This window comes from Pteronotus mesoamericanus, unplaced genomic scaffold (genome assembly GCF_021234165.1).
Source record: "Pteronotus mesoamericanus isolate MK-2021 breed Mesoamerican mustached bat unplaced genomic scaffold, CSHL_Meso_final contig_105, whole genome shotgun sequence".
NCBI classification, from domain to species: Eukaryota; Metazoa; Chordata; class Mammalia; order Chiroptera; family Mormoopidae; genus Pteronotus; species Pteronotus mesoamericanus.
The window spans coordinates 5,616,012-5,643,645 of NW_026555006.1; the positions used below are offsets into that span (position 1 = coordinate 5,616,012).

Below are 27,634 nucleotides of genomic sequence, written 5' to 3' on the forward strand. Positions count from 1 at the left end.
CGCCCAGCCCCTTCGTTCCCAGCAGGCCTTGCGCACGGGAACATGGCGGCGTCCAGGTGGAGGTCTTGAGGAGACGAAATCGGTATGGCTTTGACGTCGGGATCCGCAAAGCGGGCGCTGGCTCGCCCCGGACGGCTCGGCCTTGGGGGCTATGGAGCCCCGAAACGCGGGGCGTATGAGTGGGGCGTCCGCTCCACGCGGAAGCCCGAGCCTCCTCCCCTGGATAGGGTGTACGAAATCCCTGGATTGGAGCCCATCACCTACGCGGGGAAGATGCATTTCGTACCCTGGCTAGCGCGGCCGGTTTTCCCGCCCTGGGATCCGAGCTGGACGCATCCAAAGTTCCGCCGCAGTCCTCCGATTCACGAGCACCCGCTGTACAAGGACCAGGTCTGCCACACTTTCCACCAGCGCAGCAGCCTCCTCGAGGGTGAGGCCCCAGGATGCACGGGATGGGACCTTGTTCCTCTACCCAGCACTGACCCCAGCCCTCTGTGTCTTTGGGCAAGACATTGAAACTCTGAAGGGCTCGGTTTCTTTGTTTACGAAGTAGGGCCTATAGTGATTTTCTGACAATTGTCCGGATTAAGTGGGTTGTAAAGAGGTGTCTACCCCTAAAGTTCATGATCTCTTCATCACCCCAGTCTGCTTCTCCAGCTCTGTATCTTGAAGAGTTTTGTTACAGACTTTACAGAACAGTTCCAAGTTTAAGGAACAGTGGCAACGCTAGGAGTAAAAGTCAGGTTACCCAGCTTCCACTCCAGGATTTTTTCTGCCCTCCCACAAAATCCAAAAGTTCAATTTCTAAGTGTTTGTATTTCTGATGTCTTATGAGCCTTAAAGTGAAAAGTCTCATTGCCCTCATTGCCTTTTATTCATTAATACAAAAGAAACTGCCTGAGGATGTATCCCCCGAAGTGTCTAGGCTCCCTCTAATCCCAGACACAGCTTTTCAAATGAAGATTATGTCCCTGAGCCAGAGTAGTCTTTTTCCAGCTGGGATGGATAACCTGTCAACCAAACGGGTTAACCAGACCTCTGCTAACTTGTGGGCACACTCATTGAAAAGAATACAGTGTTAACTTTGATCTGAAGGTAGAGGACTGGTTGTGGGCTTAATGCAGAGCTTAGTTCCCTAGGTCTGTGCCTCTTCCTCCCTTAGGGAAGTCAGGTCTGGGGAAAGTGAATTAAGGAAGTTTGCCTGGCAGCACAGCACATCCTGCTGAGAGTAGCTGATGTTCCTTAGTGTTTAAAGACAAAGTAGTCTGAATCAACTCTATTTCAGTTTATTTATACTCAATCTTTTTTTGAAAAGGATCTTAGAGAAATTTTACAACACAGCCAGATTAAATTAACAATAGATAGGTGAGGCACTCAGCACAAAGGAGAGAGAAAACAGTTGAATACCAAAAATTCATTCTGTGAGGTTCTGCTTGCTAATGGGGAGCTTGGCTCTCAGCTTACTAGCAACAACAAATGGTACAGAGACCGGAGCAGCTAACTAGGCCAGTAGCCTGTTTCTGGAAAGTTTTATTAGAACACAGCCATGCCCACTTGTTTACTTTTTGCCTATGGCTGCTGTTGTACTACAGTGGCAGAGGTGATTATGTGACAGAGACCATACAGCCCAGAAGCTGAAAATATTTACTGTCTGGCCTTTTAAGAAATTAAAGTTTGTTTACCGTTGGGATAGGGATTCAGTTACGCAATTCACCATGTCCAAAAGGCTAAACAATACCATACCCAGAAAAAGCCCAGCCTACGCAATTCACCATGTCCAAAAGACTAAATAATACCGTACCCAGAAAAAGCCCAGTCTTCCTATAGCAAGGCCAGAGAGAGGTTCAGAAGGTGTCAGGGAGACAAATACAGTATTTCAGAGGGCTTCTTCATACAAAAATCTGTTTATTAAGTAGCTCAGTATAGAATCTCAGGGTTAGATAAGATGTGATATGTTATTTAAGTGCTCCCAAACTTGGGGCTCTTCAAGTTATTCATGATTTAAAAGTTATTTCCATTATTTCCAAAAGCTCCTTTCCCTTGATAAAGTAGCATGGGCTTAATGCTAATAAATGAGGTACATTTGGTAGGTAATGAGCTTTTACGGTCAGGGACCAAGTGTGGGTCAATAGAAGAGATCTAGGTTTTGAAATGTGGGCACCCACTGATCTAATCCCATAGTCTAGCATCTATCTGAATAGGCAGATGCTTATGATCTCAGCCATTTTAGCCACTGTTTTAATTCCTGCTGTGCCAGGCATTCACTGTCTCAATTGTTAACCCTCCCTCAATAGACAGTCATTCCTGAAACAGAGTTGAAATCTGGCTATTCTAGCTTCTGCTCCTTATTTGTAGTTCCGACCCCTCAGATGTCTGTCTGTCTGTCTTGTCTCTAGCCTTTTCCCCAAGATGCTACCAGGCAGGTTTAGGTATCTCATTCTGAATTGTGTGCCCCCCCCCTCCCGCTTTTTTTTTTGTGACTAATTACCCCAAAGGTGTAAAGCAGGCCCTCTGGCTTACCAAGACCAAGTTAATAGAAGGCCTTCCCAAGAAAGTGCTTAGCCTTGTTGATGACCCAAGGAACCACATAGAGAACCAAGATGAACGTGTTCTGAACATGGTCTATCATGCCCGTCTCTGGCACTCAACTGAAGACATCCCCAAGAGAAAGTCCTACTGGTAAGATTCCCCAAAGTCAGTAAGATTTCCAGTTGATGGATTTTGGATCACATGTTGTTTTATGTCTCCAAATGTTTCTTCTTTTTTTTCCAAGCCCAGTCATTGTGGACGCTCTGATACAGCTGTGTAAGTCCCAGATTTCAAAGCATCCTTCTCTGGCCAGGCGGATCTGTGCCAAAAACTACAGGTTATCCACTACGTGGAACCGAGGTTGGTATACCAGAAAGCTGTAGTCTGTTTTTCATCTTTCTATATTACCTGTACCACCAGCTCACATTCCTAGCGCCCCACACCCCCGCATGTGTCCTCACTTTCATCGTTCATGATCCAATTTTGTAGGCTTAGTCACGTCCTCAGTATCATTAGCCATAGCCCAGCTTTTTTTGTTTTTAATCACTTTTTCCCAAGGCCATTAATTCGAAAGACATATCTATTGAGTGCCTACAAGTGCCTAAATGTTGGCAAGATAAGGAAGTAACAAACCTCGCACAGTCTCTGCTCTCACACAGCTAATATTCTATGGCAAGAGCCTTTAACCCCATGCATGCCTTTCTCCTTTTCCCAGCCCATTTCCCACATAGCTGCTAGAGTGATCTTTCTGAAGTGCACATCTTATGACCCTCTTTTATCAAATCCTTCGCTGTCTCCAATAGCTTCAACCATTTATCACGGTACCCACGGCCGTCTGTGATATGGCTGCTGCCTTGTCTTTCTAGTCTTGTCTCCTGCTCAGCTGCCTGCCACCCTCCCCCCATGCCCAAATTTACACTTTAGCCACTTGCAGCTTTTTGGCGTCAAGCGTTTACACATTTGCACACACTGTGCATTTTGTCTGAAAGGCTCTTTTCTACTTTTCCTCATTTGACCAAATTCTTACCTGCAAGACTCAACTCAGGCCCCTTCCTGTGTGAATCCACAGGTTAGCTGTTTCTCCTCTGTGGTCCTTATGCCCATTATGCATGTTTTTATCATAGCACATATTATATTGTAATTATCTAATTATCTTTTCTGTCTGCCCTACTACACTGTCAGCTTTTGTCCACAGTGTCTAACAGTTCAGGGTACATGATAGGTGCTGACTGAAGGGACAGGTGTATGAATACCAAATTTCAGGTATTTCAGGTAGGAATGTTCAGAAGACACGGGTGTTCTGATGAGTAGAAACCTGGAACAGGGAAACCAGCTATGAAATAATTTGGGATTTTCAGGACATCTGCTTGGTCAAGTTTCTCCAGCTTGCCCCTTTGCATATGGACTTCCTGGCAAGGACTCAGCTTTGCCGAGGTAATGGCACCACTAAGGAAATTAGTGCACCTCATTAACAGAGGAGCACTTGTTGGCCCGTCATCAAGGATTGCCTCTAATTAAACTGCCCCATTTGGAGCTGTCACTGGAGGAGGGATGTGGAGGGAATTGAACTGGAAACCACACTAGAGTGGTCTGTGGGGAGAATCTAAAACCCAAGGTTAGGAGAGGTCCGGGCACATTTATCTTCCTTGCAGATTATGTGTGAGGAAACAGGAAATACTTCAGAAAACTATTCTTGAGGTGTGGGTATGATTTATTTTAACAAATAGGTCAGAGTTTATCTATCCACAGATGCAGTATCCCTTTTTTACATACTCAATAAGGGATGCCACATGCTAATTAAATGACAGATTTTAATGACCACAGCATAGATAAACTCATCATTCTTGATCCATTACCATTACGCAGCTATTTGACTATTTCTAAAAAACAAACGAACAAACATGCACCTTCAGAGGAAGATTTGCCAGCCTCCGTGTAGAATTCTCAGGAGGCCATTCTCAAGAAGTGTTTCCATTTTGCCTGGTGGTGGCATGTGGCCTCTGATGGGGACCTCCAGGAAGGGCATTCACAGTCAGACCAGGAGGCTTACTGATTATTCAGATGTGAGGTTTTTTCCTTATACACCTATGTCACTTTGTAGGAAATACGCTAATCCGACTTAAGTGAGGTTTTCTGACTGGCTTGATTTTTTTTCACTCTCAGTTGTTCAGGACAACCTGGCCTTTTTCCTGGGTTTAATAGCCTTCCTCCCGAGCCTCTAGCCTCAGGACTTCTCTCTCCGTCTCTCCCTCCCACCACACTGTACTCTAGCCCCCTGGCTTTATTTCCCTACCCTGCCAGGGAGCAGCACGCTTCCGGGCCTTTGCACGTGTTATTCTGTCTTAACTAGAATGCTGTGTCTCCTCGTTGCCTGGCAAACTCTTACCAGCAGTTTTCAGCTAAGGACAGTTTGGCCATCTAGAGGAGATTGTCCAGTGTCTGGAGACATTTTTGATTGTGACAGGACTTGAACCAGGTTAGAAAGGGGGTGGGGGGAGTCAGGGGAGTTCTCCTGTTGTCCAGCCGGTAGGGTCAGGGGTGCTCTCATGTGTCTACAGGACAGCCTCCCTTGCCAAAGAATTATCTGGTCCAAAATGTGCATAGTGCCAGAGTTGAGAAATTCTGCTCTTAACTCGCCTTGAGAAGCTAGTTTGAAGGCAATGCTTCTTTCAGGAAGCTTCCCAGGCCTGCAGAAGGAGGTCAGTGTTCCCACCTCTCCTGTCTCTGAGTATAATTCATACTTTGGTTGGAGCACTTACTACCTGGCGAGCTTCTTCAGAGCAGAGCATAGCTCTCATTGTGGGGCTCCCAGCTGAGAGCTGGGCTTAGGACAACCCGTGTGGGGCAGCCCTGAACCCCCAGAAACCACCAGGTCTTTGGGGTCGCTGGAGAGAGAACACAGGAAGAAGAATGCATCGGTCAGTTTCCTCTCAAGAATCCCAGGATTAATACCTTAACCAAAGTTTTGTTTTCTGTGATTAGGGTGATTAGCCCAGAAAGCTATAAAGACTTGAGCATGGCAGGGTGAGGCTGAGACAAGGCTTTAGACCAGGTTAGACTAACTGTCTCTCCCCTTTAGAGTCTATTCTCCTTCAGGTCCGCGGTACCAGTGGGGCCCGGCTGAATGCCAGGGATCCTCTGCCCCCTGTCGCCTCCAGAGAGGAAGTTGAAGCTACTAAGGATCATGTTCTCGAGACCTTCTATCCCATATCTCCCACTATTGGTCTTCAGGAATACAATGTTTATGACGAAAAAGACGACACAGGTAAGTATCAAAGCCTTTGACTTTCAGGCAGTGTGGAGATGAGAGACGTGCTTTTTCTGAAGGGGAAGGATATATTGAGTACTTACTGTGTGCTGGGCACCTCACGTGCATTTTCTTCTAAGATCCATGGAGCAGCCCTGTGCAACAGGTACTATTATCCCCCTTTTATAGGCAAGGCGGCTGAGGCTCAGAGAGCCCACATGATTTGCTCAAAGGCCGACTTTGCTTTTGACACCTGAGAAGCAACGCTGTTAGATCAGAGTTTTAATGGGTGGTGTGAGGCGCTTTTGAGGGCCATATGTTTCCTGTATTCATAGGTCCCTTGAAAGACACCCTTTTTCTCTATACCGTGTAAACTCTGGCCAACCTCCCGGTAGGACTGAGGAAGCCCCACAGGCTTTGGATGGGGCTCTTCATCCAAATGCCGTCAAGCAAGGCACCGCCCAGTCAGCCAGACAGAAAGCAGGGAGTCGGGCCAGGCAGGCCCACAGTTCTGCTACCCACTCAGTCGTTGTGAGCTGTAGCGGCTTCCCCTTAACCGCTCCTTATTTCTGCACCTGCAGCCTCGGTCAGAGCCCACTGTCGCTCCCTCGGCCCATTGTCATAGTCTCCCAACCCGTCAGCATGACCCCCGCTGTTTTCCCCCCAGCTCATCTAGTTCACCGTTTAACCTTTCTAATACAAGTGTAATTCCATCTCTCTCTCCCTGCCCATCTCCCCCCTGTGTGTTGGATAAAGTTTGAGCTCCGTAGCGTATCACATGAAGGCCTTCAGGTCTGGCCCCTGCGCCTCTCTCCAGCCTCATCTCTGCTCCCCCGGTGCCCTCTGTATTCCTGATGTACTTAACACATCGTGCTCGTTCTCACTTTTGGGCTTTGACACGTTCTTTTCCCTCTACCTGGAACTTTGGACCATTCGCCTCTTTTTGTCTTCAGCTTGGTTACGCCTCATCTTGCATAGTTCCTCGTAAGAATCACTTCCCCAGGATGCTCTGGGCCTTTCCAGTCTCATCAAGGACCTTTTATCTTTCCTCCCACAGCCCCCTGACTCACCTCATATCTTGACATGTCCCTCTTTGTGGATATGATCAGTTTTCCTGTCTGTCTGCCCCGCTGAACTGTGAGTGCCTCCATGGCAGTGGCAGTCTCTGCCTGGCTCTGTTCCTGGCACCTCTCGTGGAGCCCGGCGCCAAGTGAGCGCCGAGTGTTGGGTGCTCACGTGTGCTGAGGGACCGAAGCAAGGACTGAGGCAGAGAGCCACGTGTCTCCTAAGTAGCGCTCTTTTCTGAGGTCTTCAGAGCCACGTAGTGCCAGCCTCTTTCTTCCTCCTTTTCACCGGTCCAGGTTACTCATTCTGGAAGCCCCCAGCCGGCCAGGGGTTTGCCCAGAGCCATGGAGGGGAGGAGAGCCATGACTAGCAGGGTCATGGCTGAGATGAGCAGGTGCCCAGCTTGGATTCTCAGCACCAGTGTTGTGCTGATAATTGTGAGGTATAAGGCAAGTCATTGGTTACTAATAATAAAGTATTGAATTTTGCAAATGATTTGCCTTTTTTTAAAAAAATTACTATCGTAGCTTTCAGGTTATCTTTCTGCTAATGTCACTGTCATCCGTGCGCTTGAATGAGAAATGGGTGGAGATAGATTCATGGAAGAATCACCTGTAACAGTGCCACACATTTTTCTGTAAAGAGCCACGCAGTAAATATTGTACGTTTTGCAGGCTACATATGGCCTCTGCCACAGCTACTTAATGGACAGTATATAAATGAGTGAATGGACAGAATTGTGGTCGGTAAAAAAACTTTATTTTTAAAAACAGATGGGGGGCCAGGTTTGGCCAGCAGGCCGAAGTTTGCCAGCCCCTGAGCTGGAGTGATAGTGTCTTGCCTTTGCTGAGTCTCTGTGGTGCCTGGCACTGAGCTAAGGTGAGGTGACTTTCCTGAGGCGTTGGGTCAGGCTCATTAACCTTTTCTGCCCTCCACATGGTTATATGTCTTGCAGGATTCCAGGAGGGTTACCCTTACCCCTATGTGCACACCCTGTATTTGCTGGAGGCAGCCAATGTACGAACATACCGCTTTCAGCCAGATCAGCTGAGGGCCAAGATGATCCTGTTTGCCTTTGGCAATGCCCTGGCTCAGGCCCGGCTCCTCTATGGGGTAGGTATGTGGAGGAGACCACCGAGCTGCCTTACACATGGTGGTCTCCCGCCTCACACTGCTCAAAGGAAGGAAGGAGCCGGGCGTGGGGGGATCCCTTGTTTTACTGAGGAATTTTAGGAGAGGCACTGCGCTCACCCTGCAGAGATGAGCTGACATCCTCTGGGGGCCTCACTTGGTGATCATGGCAGCCCGTGCAGTTTCACTGCGACCCCCAGTGTTAATATTATGCCACTGAGTCACGGGGAGGCTGAGCCGCCTCTGCGGCATTACACAGCAGTAAGGACTGGAGAAAGTTTGGGAACCAGGCACACCCAGCTCCCAAGGCCTCGTGGTTTGCCCGCAGCATACCCCTCTGTGCTGCTGTGTCCAAACTGGCGCACCAGGCTCCCTGGGCAGGCAGGGGAAGCGGAGCAGCAGAGGGACCCAGACCTGCCTGCTTATTCGGGACAGGTTCTGGGGACCCAAGATACGCCTTGGTGGGAGCCCCTTGATTCTGAGAGGAGGCCTCAGGGACCTGGATGGTGTAGGACGCAGGCTGAGTGGTCAGCCATACAGAGCTGTCATGAGATTGGGGGAAGCCTCTCTGGGAGCGAGGGGTGGGGGAGTGTTTCTGGGAACTGCTGGCAGTTTAGAGCCTAAGACCCTTCTGGGGGAGGGAGTAAATTCAACGTGCTCTGTTGCCCATCCCTCTCTGTCTGGAGCGAGGTGGGGTTTGGAAGATTGTTAGCCAAATGAGATGGAGAGAGGCATGGACTTTGCCTGTATTGAACATCTGCTACATGCCAGACATTTAATTAGGGTTGTTCTCAAAATATGGTCCTGGATTAACAGCATCAGCATCAACGTGTGGGAAGTGCTGGTTCCCAGACCCACACTGGACCTACTGCCTCAGAAGCGGGGGGCAGGGCTGGCAGTCCGTTTTGGACAAGCCTTCCAGGGCTGCTGGTGCAAGCTCAGGTCTGAAACTACTGCACTGACACTTCAGAATCGCTGCATTATTTAACCCTTGTAGCGACCCCCCAGTGGCAGACACTAGTAGCTTCATTTTACAGATGAAGAAACTGAGGCTCAGGGAGGATAAGTAACTGCCCAAGGTGACACAGCTTAGGGATTAGCAGCTGTCACCCCTTTATGTGACCTTGTGTCTTTCCAGTCCTTGGAAGGTTATCTTTGTTTGCATTCTCCATATACTGCCTGAAGGCTCTGGAAGGTTCAGTAACTTGCCCAAGAGCCCACAGCTAATGAGCGGGTTGGCAAGCCGTGGAGCCCTGATCCAGCCAGCTCTGAAGGATGTGCTGCCTCCCGTCTCTGGGGCAGGGAAGGCTGCAGAGATCGTCACGTGCCAGGTTCCAGGCCTGCGGGCTCGTCGCTTCTGTGCCAGCAGAGCACGGGTAGCAACGCTGCCACTAATTGCTACCCAGTTGGGTAGAAAGGAGGCCGCCCCCACCCCCTCCAGGTCCAGATTATTCCTGGGGCCGTGAAGTTGAGCAATTATGGGAAGAGCCTCTGTGTAAAAGGTAAAATTGCTGAGAAATTTATGTACTACCTGCAGCTTTATTGATCTGTAGAGGGAGATAAGAGTCAATACAAAATTCTCAGCTAACACTTAGAGGTACTTTTCTTTTTATTTATTTCTCGTGCAGCTAAGAACAGGTATTTCTAAGGCCAGCAGTCCCAGTGTGGCCCACACTGAGGTCTGACATTAGCTATTCCTAACGTTAGATGCAGCCCTGGAGGGTGAACGTAGGCAGCATTTTCAAATCAAGGACGCTGTGCTTCATGCGGCCTGCCTGGTGGAGCTTTGTCCAGTGGGTAGCAATCACGAAACTGGATTGCTGCAAAGTCTCAGTAGGGTGAACATCTGATTTGTCATCTAAACGGGGACACTGCTGAGCGGGAAGAGAGGCACTGTTACTGGCTGCCCTGGGACACTGGGTGTAGACCAGAACAGTAGTATTTTAAGTCATTTAATAGCATGAGGTGGCTCACATCTCATGGGTAACCTTGAGCAAATTATACCACCTCTCTGAACCTCTTTTTTCTCATCTGTTAAATGGGAATATACCATTAGACTTAGGAGATTAGAAGCGATTTTATGTAAAACTGGTATAATGCCTGGCACATGAGAGGCCCTCCGTAAATGGTTGCTGGTATTGTTATTATTATGAAGTGGCACTAATTGAAAGAGATAATTAGCGAGTGGGTTGACTGGTGAAACCCTGCAGCTGCCGTGGCGGACTGGACGCCCAGGAACCGGGCCTGTTCTCGGAGCCGCATCGAGGGCATGAAGCCCTGATGAGACCACTGCCCGTCTCCCGGGGTGCCAGGCCCCTGGGCGCAGGCAGACGTGGGAAGTGAGCGTGGCCGAGGCTGGGCCAGCCCGGGCTCTGATGCTACACATCCTTGTGACTCCAGACAAGCCACTTGCCTCACTGAATCTCAGTTTCCTCGCTTGTCCAGTGGGATGCGAACTGAATGAGATTATATACAGCCATTGGCCCTCTAGGTCCACATTTGAGAGAGCTGATGTCACCATTGTCGCCCTGAGGTGACACCAAAAGTTTGAGGGATTTCCTGTTGTTAACCTCTCAGCCCACCTTCCTGTCCTGTGCCACCTGCCCAGTAATCCCCTCTCAGTGGCAGGAATTATTACTTTCATGTGCTCAGCTTGAAAAGCAGGCACCCTGGGGCCACGAGGCACCGGGCCGGCAGAGCCCCGCTCAGGGGGGAGGGGGGGAGGCCTGGCCCTGGTCAGGGCCCTGAACTCATTCTGCTTTCTTTGTCTTGTGGAGAGACCAGTAAATGGGAGTGGGCATTCTTTTCAAGGCCAAAACTAGAAGCTGCCTGGCCTGCGCTCTTCCTTATGCCCCACAATTCTGCATTTGATGTCTTTGTCCCCTTTTCCTCTCAGAACGACGCTAAGGTTTTGGAGCAGCCCATAGTTGTGCAGAGTGTGGGCACTGATGGACGGGTCTTCCAGTTCCTGGTGCTACAGCTGAACACCACAGACCTGGCTTCTAACGAGGGCGTCAAGAATCTGGTATGGGTGGACTCAGACCAGCTCCTCTATCAGCATTTTTGGTGTCGCCCAGTGATCAAAAAGAAGGTGGTTGTGGTAAGTCCAGCCATCTCCCACCTATGACTGGAGCAGGGCCATGACTCACCCCACCAGGGGCTGGGGTTGAGGGGATGCTCACTGCTTACATGTCACCGCTGCACCCCCAGGGCCACCCGACGAGCGCCGGCCTGCTTCCTGTGCAAGGGCGGCGGCAGGATCTAAGTCCGTCCATAGTGTAACGTCAGGCCAGACTAGCACTCTGGAGACGTAACGCGGGATTGAGGGGTGGCAGAGACCACTAGGGACGCTGCTGGACCTGACTCGCTGTGTCCCGTGTCCCACGCAGAGCCTGAGTAGATTTGCTAAACGGTGGTGTTCAGCCTCTGAAGATTAGCAACATGTCAGTTGTGTAATTAGTTCTCCAACATCTATCATTGTCGTTTCTACCCCTAAAATGCTTCCTGGGCCCCGGCCCTTCTCGTTGCCTCACATACCATTGTGTCCCCTGCGTAGCCATACTGGCCACCTTCACGTGTCTGCTCCTCGTCATGCTCTTCCTTCTCCCCTGCATGTCTCTCCTCTTCCTTCAGCTTCTTCCCTCCAGAACACTTAGTACCAGGCCCTCCTGGTTTAGTCAGTGGCTCCTTTCCTGTCCAGCTCAGTTCCTGTGCCCCTGCCCCTGAGCTACATCAGCCTCCTCACCCTGCCCTTCCCGCCTTCCTCTGTGACTCTGTACCAGGGCCCATACTGGTTTCTCTGAAGCTTCCTTCCTTTTCTTTCTGCCCCATTCTACTTGCCCTTTAAGACTCATTTAAAAAAAAAAAAAGATGCATACATGGTTGTTTCTGTGTATTGAAGTCAGTGAGTTAGTCATTTTCTCTTATTTTTCTTTTCTTTTTTTTAAGATTTTATTTATTTATTTTTAGAGAGAGGGGAAGGGAGTGAGAAAGGAAGAAAAACATCAATGTGTGAGATACATTGATCAGTTGCCTCTCACATACCCCCAGCTGGGGACCTGGCCAACAACCCAGGCATGTGCCCTGACTGGGAATCGAACAGGCGACATTTCAGTTCACCGGCCGGCACTCAGTCCACTGAGCCACACCAGCCAGGGCTCTCCCATTTTTCTTCGCATCTCTTTTCTAGTGCTATTAGGAGGCCTGCCACCTTCTACTGTCTCCATTTGAACACCTGGCTGTAAGCTCCATGAGGGCAGGAGCCAGATTCAAGTCACTGGAGGTTTCCAGCACTGGGCACAAGGCCCAGTACAGAGAAGGTACCTAGTAAGTGTATGTGGCAGGAGCGGAGACTTAACTGCCCCCCAGGACGAAAAGGAGCAACAAACCATTTGTTTGTGGTGGTTGAAGTGAGAGGGATTAGGGATCACGCCATTGTCGACAGAAGATTTGGCTGAAAGGCGCTAGGAGTGCTTCATGTCCTCTCCAACCCAGCCCCTCAGGCATCTCTTTGGTGCCAGCTCTCCAGGGCCCCTCCTTGGTCCTTGAGAGAAGGAAAGAGTTATTATCCAGGTACTTAGGATTTACATAAAGCCGACCTTTGTTTTAATTGCTGCCATTAAACCTGGTAGTAGGATCCTAATGGGTTGTGTTCTTTCCAGGAACCTGTGGGGCCGAGGGGTTTCCAGCCAGAGACGTTCAAGAAGTTTTTAGCTCTGTATTTGCACGGCGCTGTGTGAGCCAAGGAGCTTTCTGAGGCCTGAGGCCCCGCCGGCCGTCCCTCAATGAAGATCCTGCACCCTGGGCGGTTCCTGGGGCTGTGCCTGGGCCGGCCTGAAAACCTAGTGCTCTTTCAGCCTGGTGGTCACGCTGACAATAAAGAGTACCGCCCGTGCACTGGAGCCTGTGCTTGGTGTGAGGGTGCTGCCCGGGGAGGCGCCTGCAGCTGCACATCGGCCTGCACTGTGAGCCTGCCGCTGCACCATACAGGCCCTGCCGCCGGGCCTGTCCTGGCTCTGCCCGTGGCCCATTTTGTGACTTTAGACAAGAATCTATCTCTCTGAGTTTCCATTTCTTCACCTAAAACTTAGGGCTAATATGACCTACCTTGTTTTGAAGACTAGTTCATGTGTATGTAGTGTCTGAATAGAGTGTCGTATTGGGTTGGCCAAAAAGTCCATTTGGTTTCTTCTATAAGATGGATGTAGTAGCACTTGGTTGTCTTTAACTTCGTTCCAAACAATTTTTGTTAGATTCTATTGTGACAGCTGTCATATCAGCATGTATTTAAAAAAAACTTAGGAAAATTGGTGAATTGTGTAGCCATTTTAATATAGAAGATGGAAGAAATTACACAGTGTTTTTGGCATATTATGCTCTATTATGTCAAGAAAGATAAACATGCAACTGAAATGCAAAAATTTGTGCAGTGTATGGAGAAGGTGCATGTGACTGAATGTGTCAAAAGTGGTTTGTGAAGTTTCGTGCTGGGCTGGAGATTTCTCACTGGACGATGCTCTATGGTCGGGTTGACCAGTTGGAGTTAATAGTCATCAGACGGACACTTGGAGAACAATCAGCATTCTACCACGCAGGAGATAGCTGACGTACTCAAAATATGCAAGTAAGTAATTACTGGTGAAAATGAAAAATGCGTCTTTATTACATGAAAAAAACCTAAATGGACTTTTTGGCCAACCCAATAGATTTCTCACTAGTGTCCTACTTAATGGCTGAGTACATCCGTGGTTCAGCTGGTCTGTGTGTGTGCTAATAACATCAAGTCCTACTCTGGGCCAGGCACCTACACACAGCCCCTTGAATCCTCACACAGCCCTTGCTGGGTAAATGTCGTTTCCATATTCAAGAGGAATGGTGAGTGCCCATGAGTGTTAGGCACTTTCTGGGCCCTAAAGAGGAAACAGTGTAAGGGATGTGTCCAAGACCACACAGCAGGTGTGTTAGGCCAGCTTCCCTAGGAAACACTTGGAGATGGAGATGGAGACGGGCAGGTGAAAGTGGCGGGGGAACCGCGATCGGCAGCTGCGGAGAGTGGCGGTGGCCGCCCTGCGCGGGGAGAGGCTGAGCGCGGCGGGTTTGCCCCCCGAGGCCGCGGCCGCTTCCAGCTGTGCGGGTGCTCTGGAGGAGCCCTGGGCCCCAGAGGCGAGGTGCTGAGCCTTTCTAAAAACACCAGTGCCCCGTCACCAGCCACTGGATATACACTGCTCCCCAGAGACGGAGACACTTTGGGCTTGGTGGCTTCGTTGGGCCAAGTGCAGTTCCCAGAGGGACTGGGCTGAGAGCAGTTCGCCATGGACATTCCTGCTGCTGGAGCTTCTTTCTGGAGAGACATGGAGCACATGTCACACCCACCACAGGAGTAAATGGCAGGAATGAGTTCGCAGCCCATGTGTCTCTGACCTCCAGGCTCGTGTTCTTTCCACTTTCCGGCTCGGCAGGGATGGGAGGGGTGGCAGAGGGAGTACCGTGAAGAAGACCCCACTGGCAGCGGTGTGTGTGAAGGGGCCGCGGCGAGGGGAGTCAGCGTGGTGCGCGGGAGGCGGGCAGGTCGGGGGTGAGGCTGGAGCGGCGATGCCAAGCACCCAGACCTCCCGGGGCAGGCGGCCTGAGCCAGGGGGTTCACTGAGCCCTGCTGCGCATTTTACTTTTTATTTTAAAGGTAATTACTACATATAAATGGTGGAGATTTAAAGAACTCAGAAGTATACTGTAAAAGTGAAGGACCAAGGCAGTCCTTAGTCCTTTTCCCTAAGGGTGACTACAGCTTAGAGTTTTCCTATATAGAACGATTTAAGTGTACATGTATAACAACATATATGTACATTGCATTATCCTATTTATAGACTCTTGTACACCTTTAAAAAAAAAATACTGATTTTACAGAGAGGAAGGGAGAAATACCATTTTTGTTGGTCCACTCATTGATGCATTCATTGGTTGACTCGTGTGTGCCCTGACCAGGGACCGAACCTGCAGCCTTGGTGGGTGGGGATGACACTAACCAACTGAGCTACCTGGCCAGGGCCTGCACCGTCCTCTTTCACCTAATACTTGGGATCGCAGGCTCTCGCCACATCAGCACACAGGAGCTACCTTGTTCTTTTGAGCACCTGCACTAATATCTATCCATGGATGTTCAAGTTATTTTCAGTTGTTAGCTATTACAAATAATGCTGCAATGAGCATTCTTGTTCATGTATCTTAGAGTACTTTTGCCAGCGTAGCCATTGGATAAATTCCTAGCAGAATTGCTGAGTCAAAGGGATTTTTAAAAAAAACCAAAACACTGATCGTGTGTGGAGGATGAGCCGGCAGGCGACTGTACGGAGCCCAGCTGGAGACCACTGCGGGACTTGGGTGAGCGGCGGTGATGGCTTGAAGCCAGGCTGAGCAGGCTGAAGCTCCTTGGAGACCGGTGGCAGGAAGGGGAGTGAGGGGAGCAAGTCTGAATCCTGAGGCTGGGATCGAGGGGGCAATGTGATAGCCTTGTGGCTTGAGGGCTGCCCTGGAAGGGGCCATTGTCGCAGGGTGGGCCTGAGCAGCACGCCCCCATCCCAGTCCGAGTGGCCGCTCTTGGTGTGTCCTCTTCGGATCTAAGCTGTGGAGGCTGGTGCCCACTGCGCTCTCACTTCAAGCCCCTTGCAGCTGATCTGCAAGGTGGAGCCCGCAGGACTGATGGTTTTTATCCTTCCCGCACAGGTGAGGAAACCGAGGCTCAGAGACCACCTGGTGTAGCTTGAAAGCTCGAACGTGACAACACCTGCCCCCTCCACGGAGATACACCCACCTACCTCATCGTCACCACCTTCTTAACATTCCTTTCCTCCTCAAACACAGGGAAGGAAGGAATATAGAATGGTGTTCAAGGCCATGTGTAGGGTTAAGGCCTGAGAACAGACTACTTACCTAGTGAGTGAGTCTGGGGAGAAAGGGGAGAGGTCATACTATTGATATAAAAACGCACTTACAGGGACTTGGACTTCGAAGCAACAGCCTTCTGGAACCAACATTTTGACACTGTCTTTATGAACAGATGTGAACATATTCTCACTCGGCCAGATCTGTGTCTGGTTGAGTCATTAGAAGTTTCCTCACTTCATTTCCAGCAGTGGCAAGGGAGTTACGGTCTCAGGCTGGGGGAAGCCGTTTCCAAGAGCCGCCTGTATTCCAGCTCTCCCCACTTTTACATTAATTAGCTGCATCTGACTGACCAGGAGGTTTCTAGTCGCTGGGTCTGGAGCCCTTTAGAAGCCTGTGAAGAGACGGGCTTTCCCCCTGCAGGCTGCTCTGTCGCCTCCCAAGGCTGGCTCGGCTGTGCCAGGGCAGGTGTCTGAGGCTCTGTGACCTGCTGGGCTCTGCCCCTCAGCAGCAAGCCCACGGCTGGCAAAGGAGCAGGCCAGGGGCACCTTGGAGTTTACACAGAATCTCCCTGCTTCCCCTTGACCTGAGTGTCGCAGACCGCCTTCCCTTGGGCATGAACACACAAATCACCATGATACACAGGGCCCACCTGCTTGACGGCTGGAAGACCAGCCTATGATAGGGGACCTCATCTCAGGAGAAGCTCTCAGGCGAAGGGTGATGCACCCCACGAGTGTCCATGGGCATCTAGTATGTGGCAGGCATGCCCAAGCCCTGTGTATAGAGCAGTGAACAAAGTAAGGTCCCTGCTCGCCACACGCTCACATTCTCAGGCGGGAAGGAGGTGAAGAAAGAAGAGACAGGGTGCCGTGGACAGGGCTCCCTGGAACAGACGGGGAGGGAGGGCGTGGCAGGTTTACTGGGGAGCACTCTCCAGGGACCTGGAAGCAAGCGCGGAGGGAGGAGGGTGCCACTGGGCAGGGGGAGGGGTGAGGCCTCGGCTGATCCTAAGCAAAGTTTGGAGCTGGGTGGCCCTTCAGAGTTGTCCCAAACTGAGGCAGAGCAGTGGGGCTGAGAGGTACAGGGCTGGGTACAGCAGGGTGGTGTGAGGTCAGCCCCTCCCCTGTCCTGGACACTCTGCTTTGGTTATTGCCACCTGAGAGCCTCGGTCTAGCCTAGGCCAGACATCCCAGGCCACATCTCCCCACGCCCAAAGCCTGCTGCACCCAGGGTGTGGGCTTGCTGCCCAGGCACGAGTCCAGCCTGCCCAGAGCAGCACGGCCTCTGCCAGTTTTTGGTCACCCTCCCGCAGCGCGCACACTCCCTGGGTCTCCTCAGACCTGGCTGGGCCACGCTGGAACCCAAGGCCAGGTCAGGACCGGAGGCTGAGCCCTGGGGTTACCCACCCTAGACCTCCTCCAGGGGTGGTCCAACCATTCAGCCTACTGTGTAAGTGCCTGCTGTGTGCCAGGCCTTGCACTGGGAGTGACAGATACAGAATGAGAGAGGCACGGTCCTTGCCCTCGGGGAGCTCCCTGTGGCTGGTGGACACTCAGAGAGCAGCCAGGCTCCTTTGGATCAGCAGACGCAGGCAGCCATAAAGGCCACCTTTCCCCAGAGCTGAGCGCCCACCTTCAGGTGACAGCATGCAGCGGGGGCGGGGGCGGGGGGGGGGGGGGTGCAGGGCTCACTACTCAGCAAACACCAAGTTATTCCTTGAATACTCATTGAACACATGTTGGGTGGTTCTGGGGACAAGGAACAAGCAAACATGGCTCCTGGCTTCGAGGGGCTCCCAGCCTGACGTGGGAGGCAGATGTTGAGCCAATGCAGCGCAGGGGCCGTGGGAGCCCAGAAAAAGTCTCTAACTCAGCCTTGAAGACTTCCTGGAAGAGGGGCAAGTGGAGCTGGCTTATAAAGGGCAAGCAGGAAAAGCATGCCAAGATGGAACAGCAAGAACAAAGGCCCCTGCTAGGCAACAATCCGTGAAGTGATTCTATGTGGCTGGAGCATGAGCTGCTGAGGGACAATAAAGAGCAGCAGGGGCCTGCAGGGCCCGGCCAGGCAGCATCTGAGTGAGGTGACTGTGTACTGTGTCCCTGGGCAGCGTGGGCCAGCCATCTGGGGCCTCTCAGCAGCTCTTGGCACTCTGCTCCCTGCAGTTTCCTTTATCTGGTCTCCAAGGCACTTTGCTATCCTACTCATTTCTCTGCCTGCTTTGCTGGTTCCTATTGCCCTGCGCTCTTACTGCTGAGAGTCCGTGGGCCCTTGTCTGTTCGCTCTCCAAATAATCTCAGCCAGGCTCGTGGCTTAAGGACCTTCCAAATGCCATCTCCCAAAGTGTGTCCAAGACTGCCCACTTGACATCTTCACCTGGATTGCTCTCCCACAAACCATCTCAAATTTCACTTGCCAAAATGGAGCGTCACCTCAACCTGCTTGTCCTGCAGCCAACCGCACCTCAGTGAAGGGCAGCTCCATCCGCCCATGTGTTTTGCTCACTACTGTACCCCTAGAGGAAGGATGGTCCCCGGCACATATGGGTGCTCAATGAGTTCATGAATGAATGGATGAATGGAAGAGTGTGAGGATGCTCAGGAGTGAGTTGGATCTCTGGCAATGGAAGGGCTGAGATGGAGGCAGGAAACCAAGGCGGTGGCTGGATATACAGGTTACTAGGTGTAAGCTTCACTGGGATGCCACAGGTACCCGAGAACAGAGGTTTTTGCACCAGCACTGGACAAAATGGACCCTCTAACTTTCAGCATCCCCCACCTTGGTCTGGTCTTGTTCCTGGTACCCCTAGTGACAACGTCCAATGAGCCCAGGGCAAAGGTCACACCCAACTAAGGTCACACCCAACCATCACCCGTTCTCCTCCCCTGCCCAGCCCTGGGGAGCCCCAGCATTCCAAGAGGTCCAGTCCACCCAGTTCAGGGTAGAACCCCCACAGAAGCGCAGGGTGTGCTCCAGCTCAGCCCCCTGCAGCCTGTGAAATCCGCACGGGACAGCAAAGGCCAGGGCCAGGGGCTCCTCAGGGTCCCCCAGCCTATCAGGCTGAACTGCACCAGCCCCAGCTGAGCCCAGGCTGGAGTCCTGTTCCGGCTCTGCACCGTGGCAGCCTCTGCCCCCTACCCCTTTGCACATCAGCTGGTTTGCCTCAGGTTCCCCTCTTCTGGCTCCGAGGAGCAGTGCCCGGCCAGAAGGGAGAAGGTGTGGGTCTCTAGCCAGGTCGACTTTGCCAGCGGGGGCCCACCCCTCATTCCGGACCCCCCGGCTGGGTGTCCCCCCAAAGTGGAACTTCATGGACACTGATGACTTGAGCAGGAGAGGAGCTGCTGAGTTGGGGCCTTGGCCTCCACTCCTGCCCGAGTGTCGGGGTGGGGGCTAGGGCCCCTCTGGGAAAGGGCGGGACTGACGCCTCCTCCCTCCTGCATCCCACCCAGGGATCCAAATCTGGGCTGCAGGGCCTGGATCAGGCCTGGGCAGGACTGTGGGGGACAGGAGCCAGTCCTCTCCTCAGAGACCTGCCCCTGGTGAGACGGCTGGCACTCACAGCCTCACCAGGGCCACGAACATCACAAGGGCAGTGAGGAGGGTTGCTGGGGGGCACAGGCTGAGGGACGGTGCGTGTCCTCAGCCCCCATGGGGAGGCGGGCAGCGAGGCCCGCAGCAGACTCTCATCGCGGCTGTCCTCTTCCCCGCGTGACCTGGGTTCCCTCCCGGCTCGGCACCCCACACCACTGCTCCTGTCCCGAGTGCCGCTCCGGGAACTCAGGGGACAGCAAGGGTGTTGAGAGACGTTCATGCGTCCTCTCTACCTTCTCTCCTTCCAGCACTGGGTTGGCACGTGGCACAAAGGCCTCTTCAGAGCTGAGATCGCAGCTCAGCCAGAGCTTAGGTCTCCTCATTGGCCCCCCAGAGACGTCTTCCCAAGAGTTCAAAGGTGTCTGTGCTGAGGAAGAGTCAAGGAAACTTTGTCTAAGATGAGGGGAGGTGCAAAGTGGACCTTCTAGACCCTCCCAACTACTTCCCATCACACCCATCTGGACTCTTCCCCAAATGGGTTAATGCCACTACCTGCTAACTGCTACTGCTGTTACTTTGTGCAAGGCATTGTTCAGAATAATTAACAGAAATGAACACAAATGTTAATGTATCCTCACAACCACCTCATGAGGTAGGTAAACTGTTATCCCATTTTATAGACGACGAAACTGAGCACAGTGGTAGAAATTATCTCGCTCAGAACTACACAGTAGCGGCAAAAGCAGGATCTGAAACTGGCACTTGGCCGTCTGGTCCCTCGGGTCTTGCGACGGTGGACTGAGCCCACATTTTGCTCCGACACCGTTCCCCTCCCTTCCTGCTGCGGGCCTGGAATGAGGTCCCCAGAGCACCAGAAAACGGGGAGCTCTGAGTTCCAACCGGCACCCACTGCAGCCAACCTCCCCCGCTCTCAGGGCCTCTGGCCTAGGTGATGGCTGGGGCCGGGTCTCCACATCTTTCCAGCCCCCCCGCCCCCTGGCCATCTCCCAGGACGCTGCTTAGGTTTTCTAAATTCGCATCAAACTGCGCTACTCTAAAAATCCTTCAAGAACTCTCCCCTGTTTTTGAGGTTAAGGGGGAAAAAAAAAAAAAATCAGCGTCCTGGTGGCCCGGCACCCTAGGATCAGTGAAACAAACGCCATGGGAAGGGAGAAAGCAGGGTGTGGCGGCCCACAGCGCATCCTCCCTGACACCGACTCTCCGCCGAACACACAGACCGCCCAAAACCTTTCTCTAGTTCCAGAAAAATACATTCTGACAAGCCAAGGTGTGTTTGCAAGGCAGCAGGCCGAAAGTGGCTTTAGAACGCCCCCACATACCTGAAGTGAGACTGATGTCCTCCCTCCCAACCCACCTTTCCCAAAGGCCACTGCGACTCTCCACAGAAAACGCAGAATTAACACGCCTGGGGACAGGAAGGCAGAGGCCTCAAACTGAAAACCAAATCTTGTTACACTGCAGGAACAAAAACTCTGCACCCAACCTGTCGCCTCGCATTTTGTGATCAGTATAATAAGCTCCCACCCAAGTGCCCCCCACCAAACATGTCAGGAAGGGCTGCGGAAAAAAGATGTCCCTTTAATAAAACGTTATCAACATATATCGTACACAAACTACAATGTATCATAATTACTTTTTTTTTTTCCTCTCTTAATTCAGAACCAGACTACAAGGTAAGAAAAAACACAGAAACAGCTACAATGTTCCCAATAATCCGCACAAGGTCTTTTTTCAGGCAGATGATATCTCACATAATATGATATACATGGATCAGAAAGGGGGGAGAAACAAAGACCAGCTACGGGGGGCGGGGCGGAAGGAGGGAGTAAATGTACAAAGAATTCGGGTGTCTCCGGGGCAAGACACAGAGGTTTCCATAGGGGGTGCTGAGGTGAGGGAGGCCAAGTCACCCCTCCTGGGAGGGGACAGGCTCCAATGTCGCATGTCGGTTTTTGAAAATAAAAACAGGACCGGAAACAGCACGTCTGTTTGGTGGTTGGTGTCCCCCCCACCCCCCACAGCTATTCCAAAGTCTTTCCGTCCAGTTCCAAGCATATGCAGAGCAATTCTGGTATCTCATCTTTGAAAAAGGAGGAAGAATCAAGAGAAAAAAAAAACCCACCCCCCCACCCCGACCCAAACTCCAGCCCTACACTGCCAGCACACACGAGGACGATGCGAGGGCCACGGGGACAAGGATGCGGAGGTCACAGTTTCCATGTCCCAGGTCATAGCCATCCTGTCGCAGGTGGCCTCCCCCACTGCACTCCAGGCCACCACCAGCTGGCAGGATCCTCGCTGGGAAGACTGGGGCGGGGGCCGAGGGGCTGGGGGACGGGGGAGGTTCAGGAGAGAGGACGCAGTCCTGGGAAACAGTGCATGCCACCGGGTTGCAGCGGGCGGAGCTTCCGCCCTGGCGGAGTCTTGAGCGCCTTTGGGTGTCCTGGCCCCTCCAGCTGTGTGTGTAATGGGGTGGGGGAAATTCTGGGGTCCAAGTGGTGTGGCTGCTGTCGCCACCTGGGCCAGGAGAAACTAAGCAAAAAACGAAACAAAAAAGTTCCCGCCCCTCCCTTGCCCATCCGCACAAGCCAAAAATCCCAAGTGGAAAAGGGTGACTTCCTTTCTTCTTTCCAAAGAAGGCCTTTCGAAAGAAACCGCTGATTATAAACTGCCCAGTTTATTATTATTATTATTATTATTTTTAGGTGGCTACAAAGACAGTGTGACATCTCACACCTAGACTAGCTTCCTGGTGGAAGGGCTTGGGTACAGACAGCAGGGCTTGTTTTTTTTTTTTTTGTCCTTTTTTTCTTTTTCTTTTTTTTTTAAAGAAGAAAGCAGAGGTTGATTGGGGGGGAGGGTGGGGGCTTGCTAGAAGCTTCCTTTTAAAAAAATTTCTCCCTCAAAGCCCCCCCTGAAAACAAATTAAAAAATCCCAACAACGGTAAAACCCCAAACAAAAAACAAAAAAAAAAAGTGTCATGTACATAAAAGGTCCTTTTGGGGAAGGGCAAGGGGTGGGATTTTTCTGGTCATTGACTTGAAATATATTTTTGAGTTTTGTCCTTCATGTTTTATGGAATAAAAAGTTCGGCCTTTTTATTGCATGAACTAAAATCGGGAAAAGTGGGGGGAGTGGAGAAAAGGGCGGGGGGGAGGGGGAGTGGGGAGATGCCCTTCCCCCTGCTCCTGGGTAATGACACCTCACTTCTTCTTGCATAATTTCTGCCATCTTCCCGCCTGCAATGCCGGCTCTCTCAGCATCTCGGAGAAGAGGAGGGGGGATCACACACTCATCGTCATGCTTGGAGAATACTGGAGGGGGAGAAGCAGAGAAGGGGGGTCGTGAGGGCCGGAGAGCAGGAGCCTTGTGAGGGTCTGATTAAACAGGGGTGGACGGGACCAGTCCAGGGCCTCTCTGGGCTGAGGCCGGGTGACACTGGATGGGCAGGGGGCCCAGCAGGGCCAGGAGGCATCTTTCGGCCTGCCTGTGCTTCTGCCAGGAACCCTGGAGGCAGATTCACCCCCCACTTTCCTTCCTCAAATCACCCCTCTTTCCAGCACAGGACCACAGAGAGCTGGGGGCCGCTGAGCCACGCTGCTCTGGGGTGGGAGCCAGTCTGGGGTTCTCCAGCTCCACTACGAGGCTGTTCCTTCAAGTAAGACTGTAAACACGAGCCCAGCATGGAAAAGCAGACGGTTGACCCCTCTGCAGCGAGACCCCAGGAAACCACTGTTTGTACCTCCCCCTCCCCCAGGACAGGCTGAAACAGACGCCCAGGACAGGAACCCAGTGGGCCTCCCGAGTCCCAGCCCAAGGCTTTCCAAGCCACATCAGCTTAATCAGTGACTGAGGCGTTGTGCCTACACACAGATGCCTAGAGAAGGGTCTGCCAGTTGTCACATTCAGGGGGCAGTGGTCAGGGCCACACAGCAGGGACAAAGGTGAGGGCTCTGCACTGTGTGGAAACATAACCCAGGCGAGGGGCCTCTAACACGCTGTTGGGACACAGGCCCTGGGGCAGGCTTGGCCAGGAGGCTCTGGAGTTTGTTCAGCGGGTAGTCTCCAGAGCTTGGACCTCAAGGGGTCAGACGATGGTCTGGGAATGAAATGAGGGTGGCAAGAGGCACTTACATTGTCATTCTGGAAGGAGTGGAGGAAGTTCCCTCCTAGCTCGCCATCGTCTCGAGGGGTGCCTGGAGGATTGCTAATGCCACTTATGTTGTTAGGAGAATTCTGCAGGGAGAGGAGAGGAGACGAGAGGAGCTGAGTCCCGGGCCCCCACGACCTGCCCAGCCAGACTGGGAGACAGGCTTCCTGCGGGGAGGGTTCAGGGGAGGGCAGGGGGGTGCTCTCAGGGAAGAGACGTCAAATACTCACTTTTGGAAGTCCATCTATATCACCTGACCCTGAAAGAAAAAAAGAATCCTGTTCAGTTTCCTGCCCAGTCTTCTGTGGAGGGGCCTCCAAACCCTTCCACCCTCATCCCACACTGTTTCTCTGCAGAGAATTTTCTATCCTAGCAGTATCTTTCTCTCGGGATCTTCCTGTGGGCCCAGCAGAGGCTGGGACTGTGGTCCAGGCCTAGCTGAGCCAGGAGCCGAGGCAAAGAGAAGGCTTACCTAACGATCCATTCATGTGGTGTGGCTCCATGCCGCCCATGCCTCCCATCGGGCCATCCGAGCCTGGACCCATTGGGAACTGAGAAAGAAGCACAGAGTGTGGCGGCTCAGCGGGCCTCGGCCTCAGCCCTTGGCCGCGCTCCTGGGCTCGCAGGCCCAGCAGCGCCAGCGTCCTGACCTCAGGGAGCTTCCTCTCGTGGGGGCTCCTGTCTCACGCCCTCAGGGCAGAATGATGGACATCTAGGTGGTTTCTATTTTTTGGCTATTAGGAATGATGCTTACGAACATTTGTAATTATCGTGGAGACACATTTTCCTTTCTCTGGGGTAGGTACCTAGGAGTGGAACTGCAGGGTCACATGGTGACCATTTAACCTTTTACAGAACTGCCAGGCTGTCTGCCAAAGCAGCTGTGCCACTTGACATTGCCTCATTTGCATTTCCCCAATAACTAATAATGATGAGCATCATTTCATTGTCTATTTGTTCTTCTTTGGAGAAATGTCTATTCAGACCCTCGGCCCATTTTTTTAATTTTTTTACTATTTAAGAGTTCTTTCCGTATTTTAGATTCAAGTCCCTTATCATATATATGATTTGCACATATTTTTCCCACTCTGTAGGTTGACAGTGTCCTTTGAAGCACAAAAGTTTTCAATTTTGATGCAGTCTGATGTATCTACTTTTTTTCTTTTGTCACTTGTGCTTTTGGTGTGAAGACAGCTTTGCGTAACCCGGGTCACAAAGATTTACCACTATGTTTTACCCTGTTTTCTGGCGTCAGCTCTGCCATTCAGGCCTGGGGTCTGTCTCGAGTTAACCTCGCGGCACCTGCCAAGGAAGGGCCCCGCCTCCGCTCAGGCAAGCCCTCTGTGTCTGTGAATTCACCCGACGGCTACCTCCGTCTCAGAGGCCCATCGTTTCTGAACCTTCCAAAGCACCCTGGACGTCATTAGCAATCAAACCTGTCTTTCTCAGGGAAACGGTTTTAAAGCGGAAAGGTAATTTGAACTTGTGTGATCCAAGCTGGATTCCAATTAAGTTATGGTTTTAATAAAGAAATTGGGAAAGTCCTGTTTCATGGGGCTGCCCTTACTGGTGACATTTTTGAGTTCTTAAGCAGTCTCATTTCCAAAAAATGAGTAGGTCCTTTGGCTGTTATGCGGTTCTGTTGCAACCTCCTCTCCCCTCCGTGACTCTGAACAACCCAGGTGGGGTCCGCGGTCCACTCGTCCTCATCTAGGCTCCTCATGGTCTCTTTAAAGATCATCAAACAGTTCTGGAGACATAGCACATACACTGCTCTTTCAGTGAATTCCTTTCTCCATTCTCATCTCAACGTATCACAGCAGGCCAACATTTTAACATCTCTCCCACGGCCAGCAACAATGATGGCCATTTTGTGGGAGCTGCCTGAGGCACGCAATTTCTAGAAAATCAAAAATCTCATTAAGAGCTTCTATATGTTTTCAGGAAACTGACAAGTGACCAGAAACTTTCATTATGACAGCCTGACATCACCGGAAGCAAATCACATCCCTTTGTAGCACTTGGGGGGCAAGGGGTATGGGGCATTCAACAGGTAAGATGTTTACAGACTGAATGACATTTGTCAAATTAACTGTGTACTGGTGGCAAATGCACAGATAAATGAGCAAAGTCTAAGTTTGTATCTGGACAAGAGACCAACAATCTTTGATTTATGTTTTCTTCACAGAAATCAACATGACAAACTAAAGCTCCAGTTTCCAAGTCGAAGTACCCAAGACCCGGGACCTGTTTTTGCTGCCGGGATTTGACGCACCGCTTGACATACTGCAGGAAGCTCACCTGACTGCTGGTTAACAGCGGACAGAATCCACTCTACCCTCAAGTACCAACACATGTGTCTTCAAAACCCCCTTCCGTTCACCCAGAAGACTCAGCTGTAGCCTCTGAATCAGCTGTAACCTTCTCAGTTCAGGGAGCAATTAAGGGACCCACTTGGCAACGGTGTTCCTTCAAGGCATACGTCCCAGTGAATGCAGCAGCCGCCATTTCTGACCGAGCTGGAAGGACAGGCCTGTCCCCTCCCAGACCAGTGCGACTCGGTCTCCAACGCCCTTCACGCGCCCCACCCCTTCAGGCCCCTCTTTTTCTTCGCGGCACACTGTGCAGTACCTTCTGTGCTGGCTCTTCACCTCCCTGACCCTGAGCTGTATGTGTCCTCCCACCTGGCACTGACAAAACACGGTCATTTTGCCTTTTTTTCCTGGTGCTGTCAGGGTCATGCTGCTCCTGGTGTCATTTTCGTTCTTATTTCCGTCATCTGAACTCTTAGAAAACATGGTCACCATACTCACAACATGAAAACTGAAAACTGCACTATCGCAACATAGAGCACAACAGCTCATCTGCAAGCAGAGGTGAAGGTGGGTGCTGCCGGTCCCTGTCACTGCAGCGCACTTGAGTCACACCCCTGGGACGACGCCATGCGGCTGACCCATTGGCGAGGGCTACAGATTGTGACCAACAGAACCCGTGGTCAGGAAAAGTTTGGCAACGACGACCGTGAGAGGAGGGTGATCAATGCCATTTCCACGTGACACTAACACAGGACGCCCAATCCCTGTGTCTGGGGCCACTGCATAGGCCTTACACCTTCCCCCCAACTTTCTGCATCCACTGCCATAAACCAGGACTTTGTGTCCTGGTGTGTTGTCTCCTGGAGCACAGGGCTTTTAGAGCTAAAAGCCGGGTGGCCGGTCACCCTGGTGAGAAAAGGTGTGATGAGGCAGAGGTGGGAGGTGCTGGGCGTGCAGAAGGCGGGGAGAGGGGTGGTGGGACGCGTGGTTCCCACCCCGCTCAGTTCCACGGCCCTGGTTACAGCCCTTCGTGGCGCTGAGACCGTCACCACAGAGGCTACAAGCAGCTCAAACATGTGCAGTGACGCGCATTGGGCTGCTTGTAGCCAGGGTTTAGCACATGAGTGGCTTAGGTGTCACATTACTAACTGAACCAACAAAACCAAACAGTACCGCCAAAGCTGCAGACAGTTCTGGGGTCCCAAGCCCACCCCCTGGCTCTGCAGCCCACAGGCTGTTGGTCTGGCCACACAGCAGCCCCCTTTCCGAATCCTGAGCTCCCGAGGGCAAGGCTGGTTGGGTTCAGCTCCCAGACTGATGTGGAAGGGTTGTCTGGGGGTGAGATGGACTGGCGTTGTCCTCAGGGAGCTCCCAGCGCGGAGAGGGAGACACACTACAGCTGCAGAGCCAAGTTCCATGTGACACAGGGCAGAGGCACAGGGAGTGGAGTGATCACAAAAGGTAGACTGAGCTGCAACATCACTTGAAACCTGGAGCTTTGAGGATCTAAGAAGGGGGAGATTCTTCTTGACGCAGGAATGGCCTGAAGAGGGGCAAAGTGGGTGTAGGGCAGGGGAGTCGCAAGGCTCCCTAAGAAGCAGGACACACGTGGCAGGTAGGTCCCCAAAAGGGCCACGTGCTCCTGCTGTGGCTTCCACTCTGAGCCCCATGGCCAAGGAAACAGACCCGAGAGGATGAGGGATGCTCAGGATGGCACAGCCAGACAGCAGAGCAGGGACCGGCACCAACGCCCCACCCCCTGCCCG

At 51.9% G+C, this 27,634-nt stretch overlaps 2 protein-coding genes across 7 annotated transcripts in view; one reads left to right on the top strand and one right to left on the bottom strand.

Moving 5' to 3' along the window:
* Positions 1 to 20: 20 nt before the first annotated feature.
* On the top strand, positions 21 to 12,882 carry MRPL37 (mitochondrial ribosomal protein L37). The gene is made up of 7 exons (XM_054573458.1): positions 21 to 430; positions 2,496 to 2,679; positions 2,774 to 2,889; positions 5,609 to 5,794; positions 7,797 to 7,954; positions 10,869 to 11,072; positions 12,634 to 12,882. The coding sequence occupies exons 1-7, from the start codon at positions 85 to 87 to the stop codon at positions 12,709 to 12,711; spliced, it is 1,272 nt and encodes a 423-aa protein (XP_054429433.1). The 5' UTR covers positions 21 to 84; the 3' UTR covers positions 12,712 to 12,882.
* Positions 12,883 to 20,960: 8,078 nt separating this feature from the next.
* Positions 20,961 to 27,634, bottom strand: part of SSBP3 (single stranded DNA binding protein 3) — a 156,826-nt gene continuing 150,152 nt past the window's right edge. For all 6 annotated transcript variants that reach the window (XM_054573507.1, XM_054573500.1, XM_054573495.1 and 3 more), the window contains 4 exons: positions 24,026 to 24,104; positions 23,784 to 23,812; positions 23,538 to 23,639; positions 20,961 to 22,717 (listed from right to left, as the gene is read on the bottom strand). In XM_054573507.1, coding sequence (XP_054429482.1) covers positions 22,688 to 22,717; positions 23,538 to 23,639; positions 23,784 to 23,812; positions 24,026 to 24,104 — 240 coding nt within the window. In that variant the 3' untranslated portion in view covers positions 20,961 to 22,687. The remainder of the gene's footprint in view (positions 22,718 to 23,537; positions 23,640 to 23,783; positions 23,813 to 24,025; positions 24,105 to 27,634) is intronic.

Bases quoted from the DNA above. Each gene is read 5' to 3' on its own strand.
- MRPL37 (XM_054573458.1), top strand. From the start codon at position 85: ATGGCTTTGACGTCGGGATCCGCAAAGCGGGCGCTGGCTCGCCCCGGA. The intron at 431-2,495 runs GTGAGGCCCCAG...ATTACCCCAAAG, and splicing joins GCGCAGCAGCCTCCTCGAGG to GTGTAAAGCAGGCCCTCTGG. The intron at 7,955-10,868 runs GTAGGTATGTGG...TTTTCCTCTCAG, and splicing joins AGGCCCGGCTCCTCTATGGG to AACGACGCTAAGGTTTTGGA.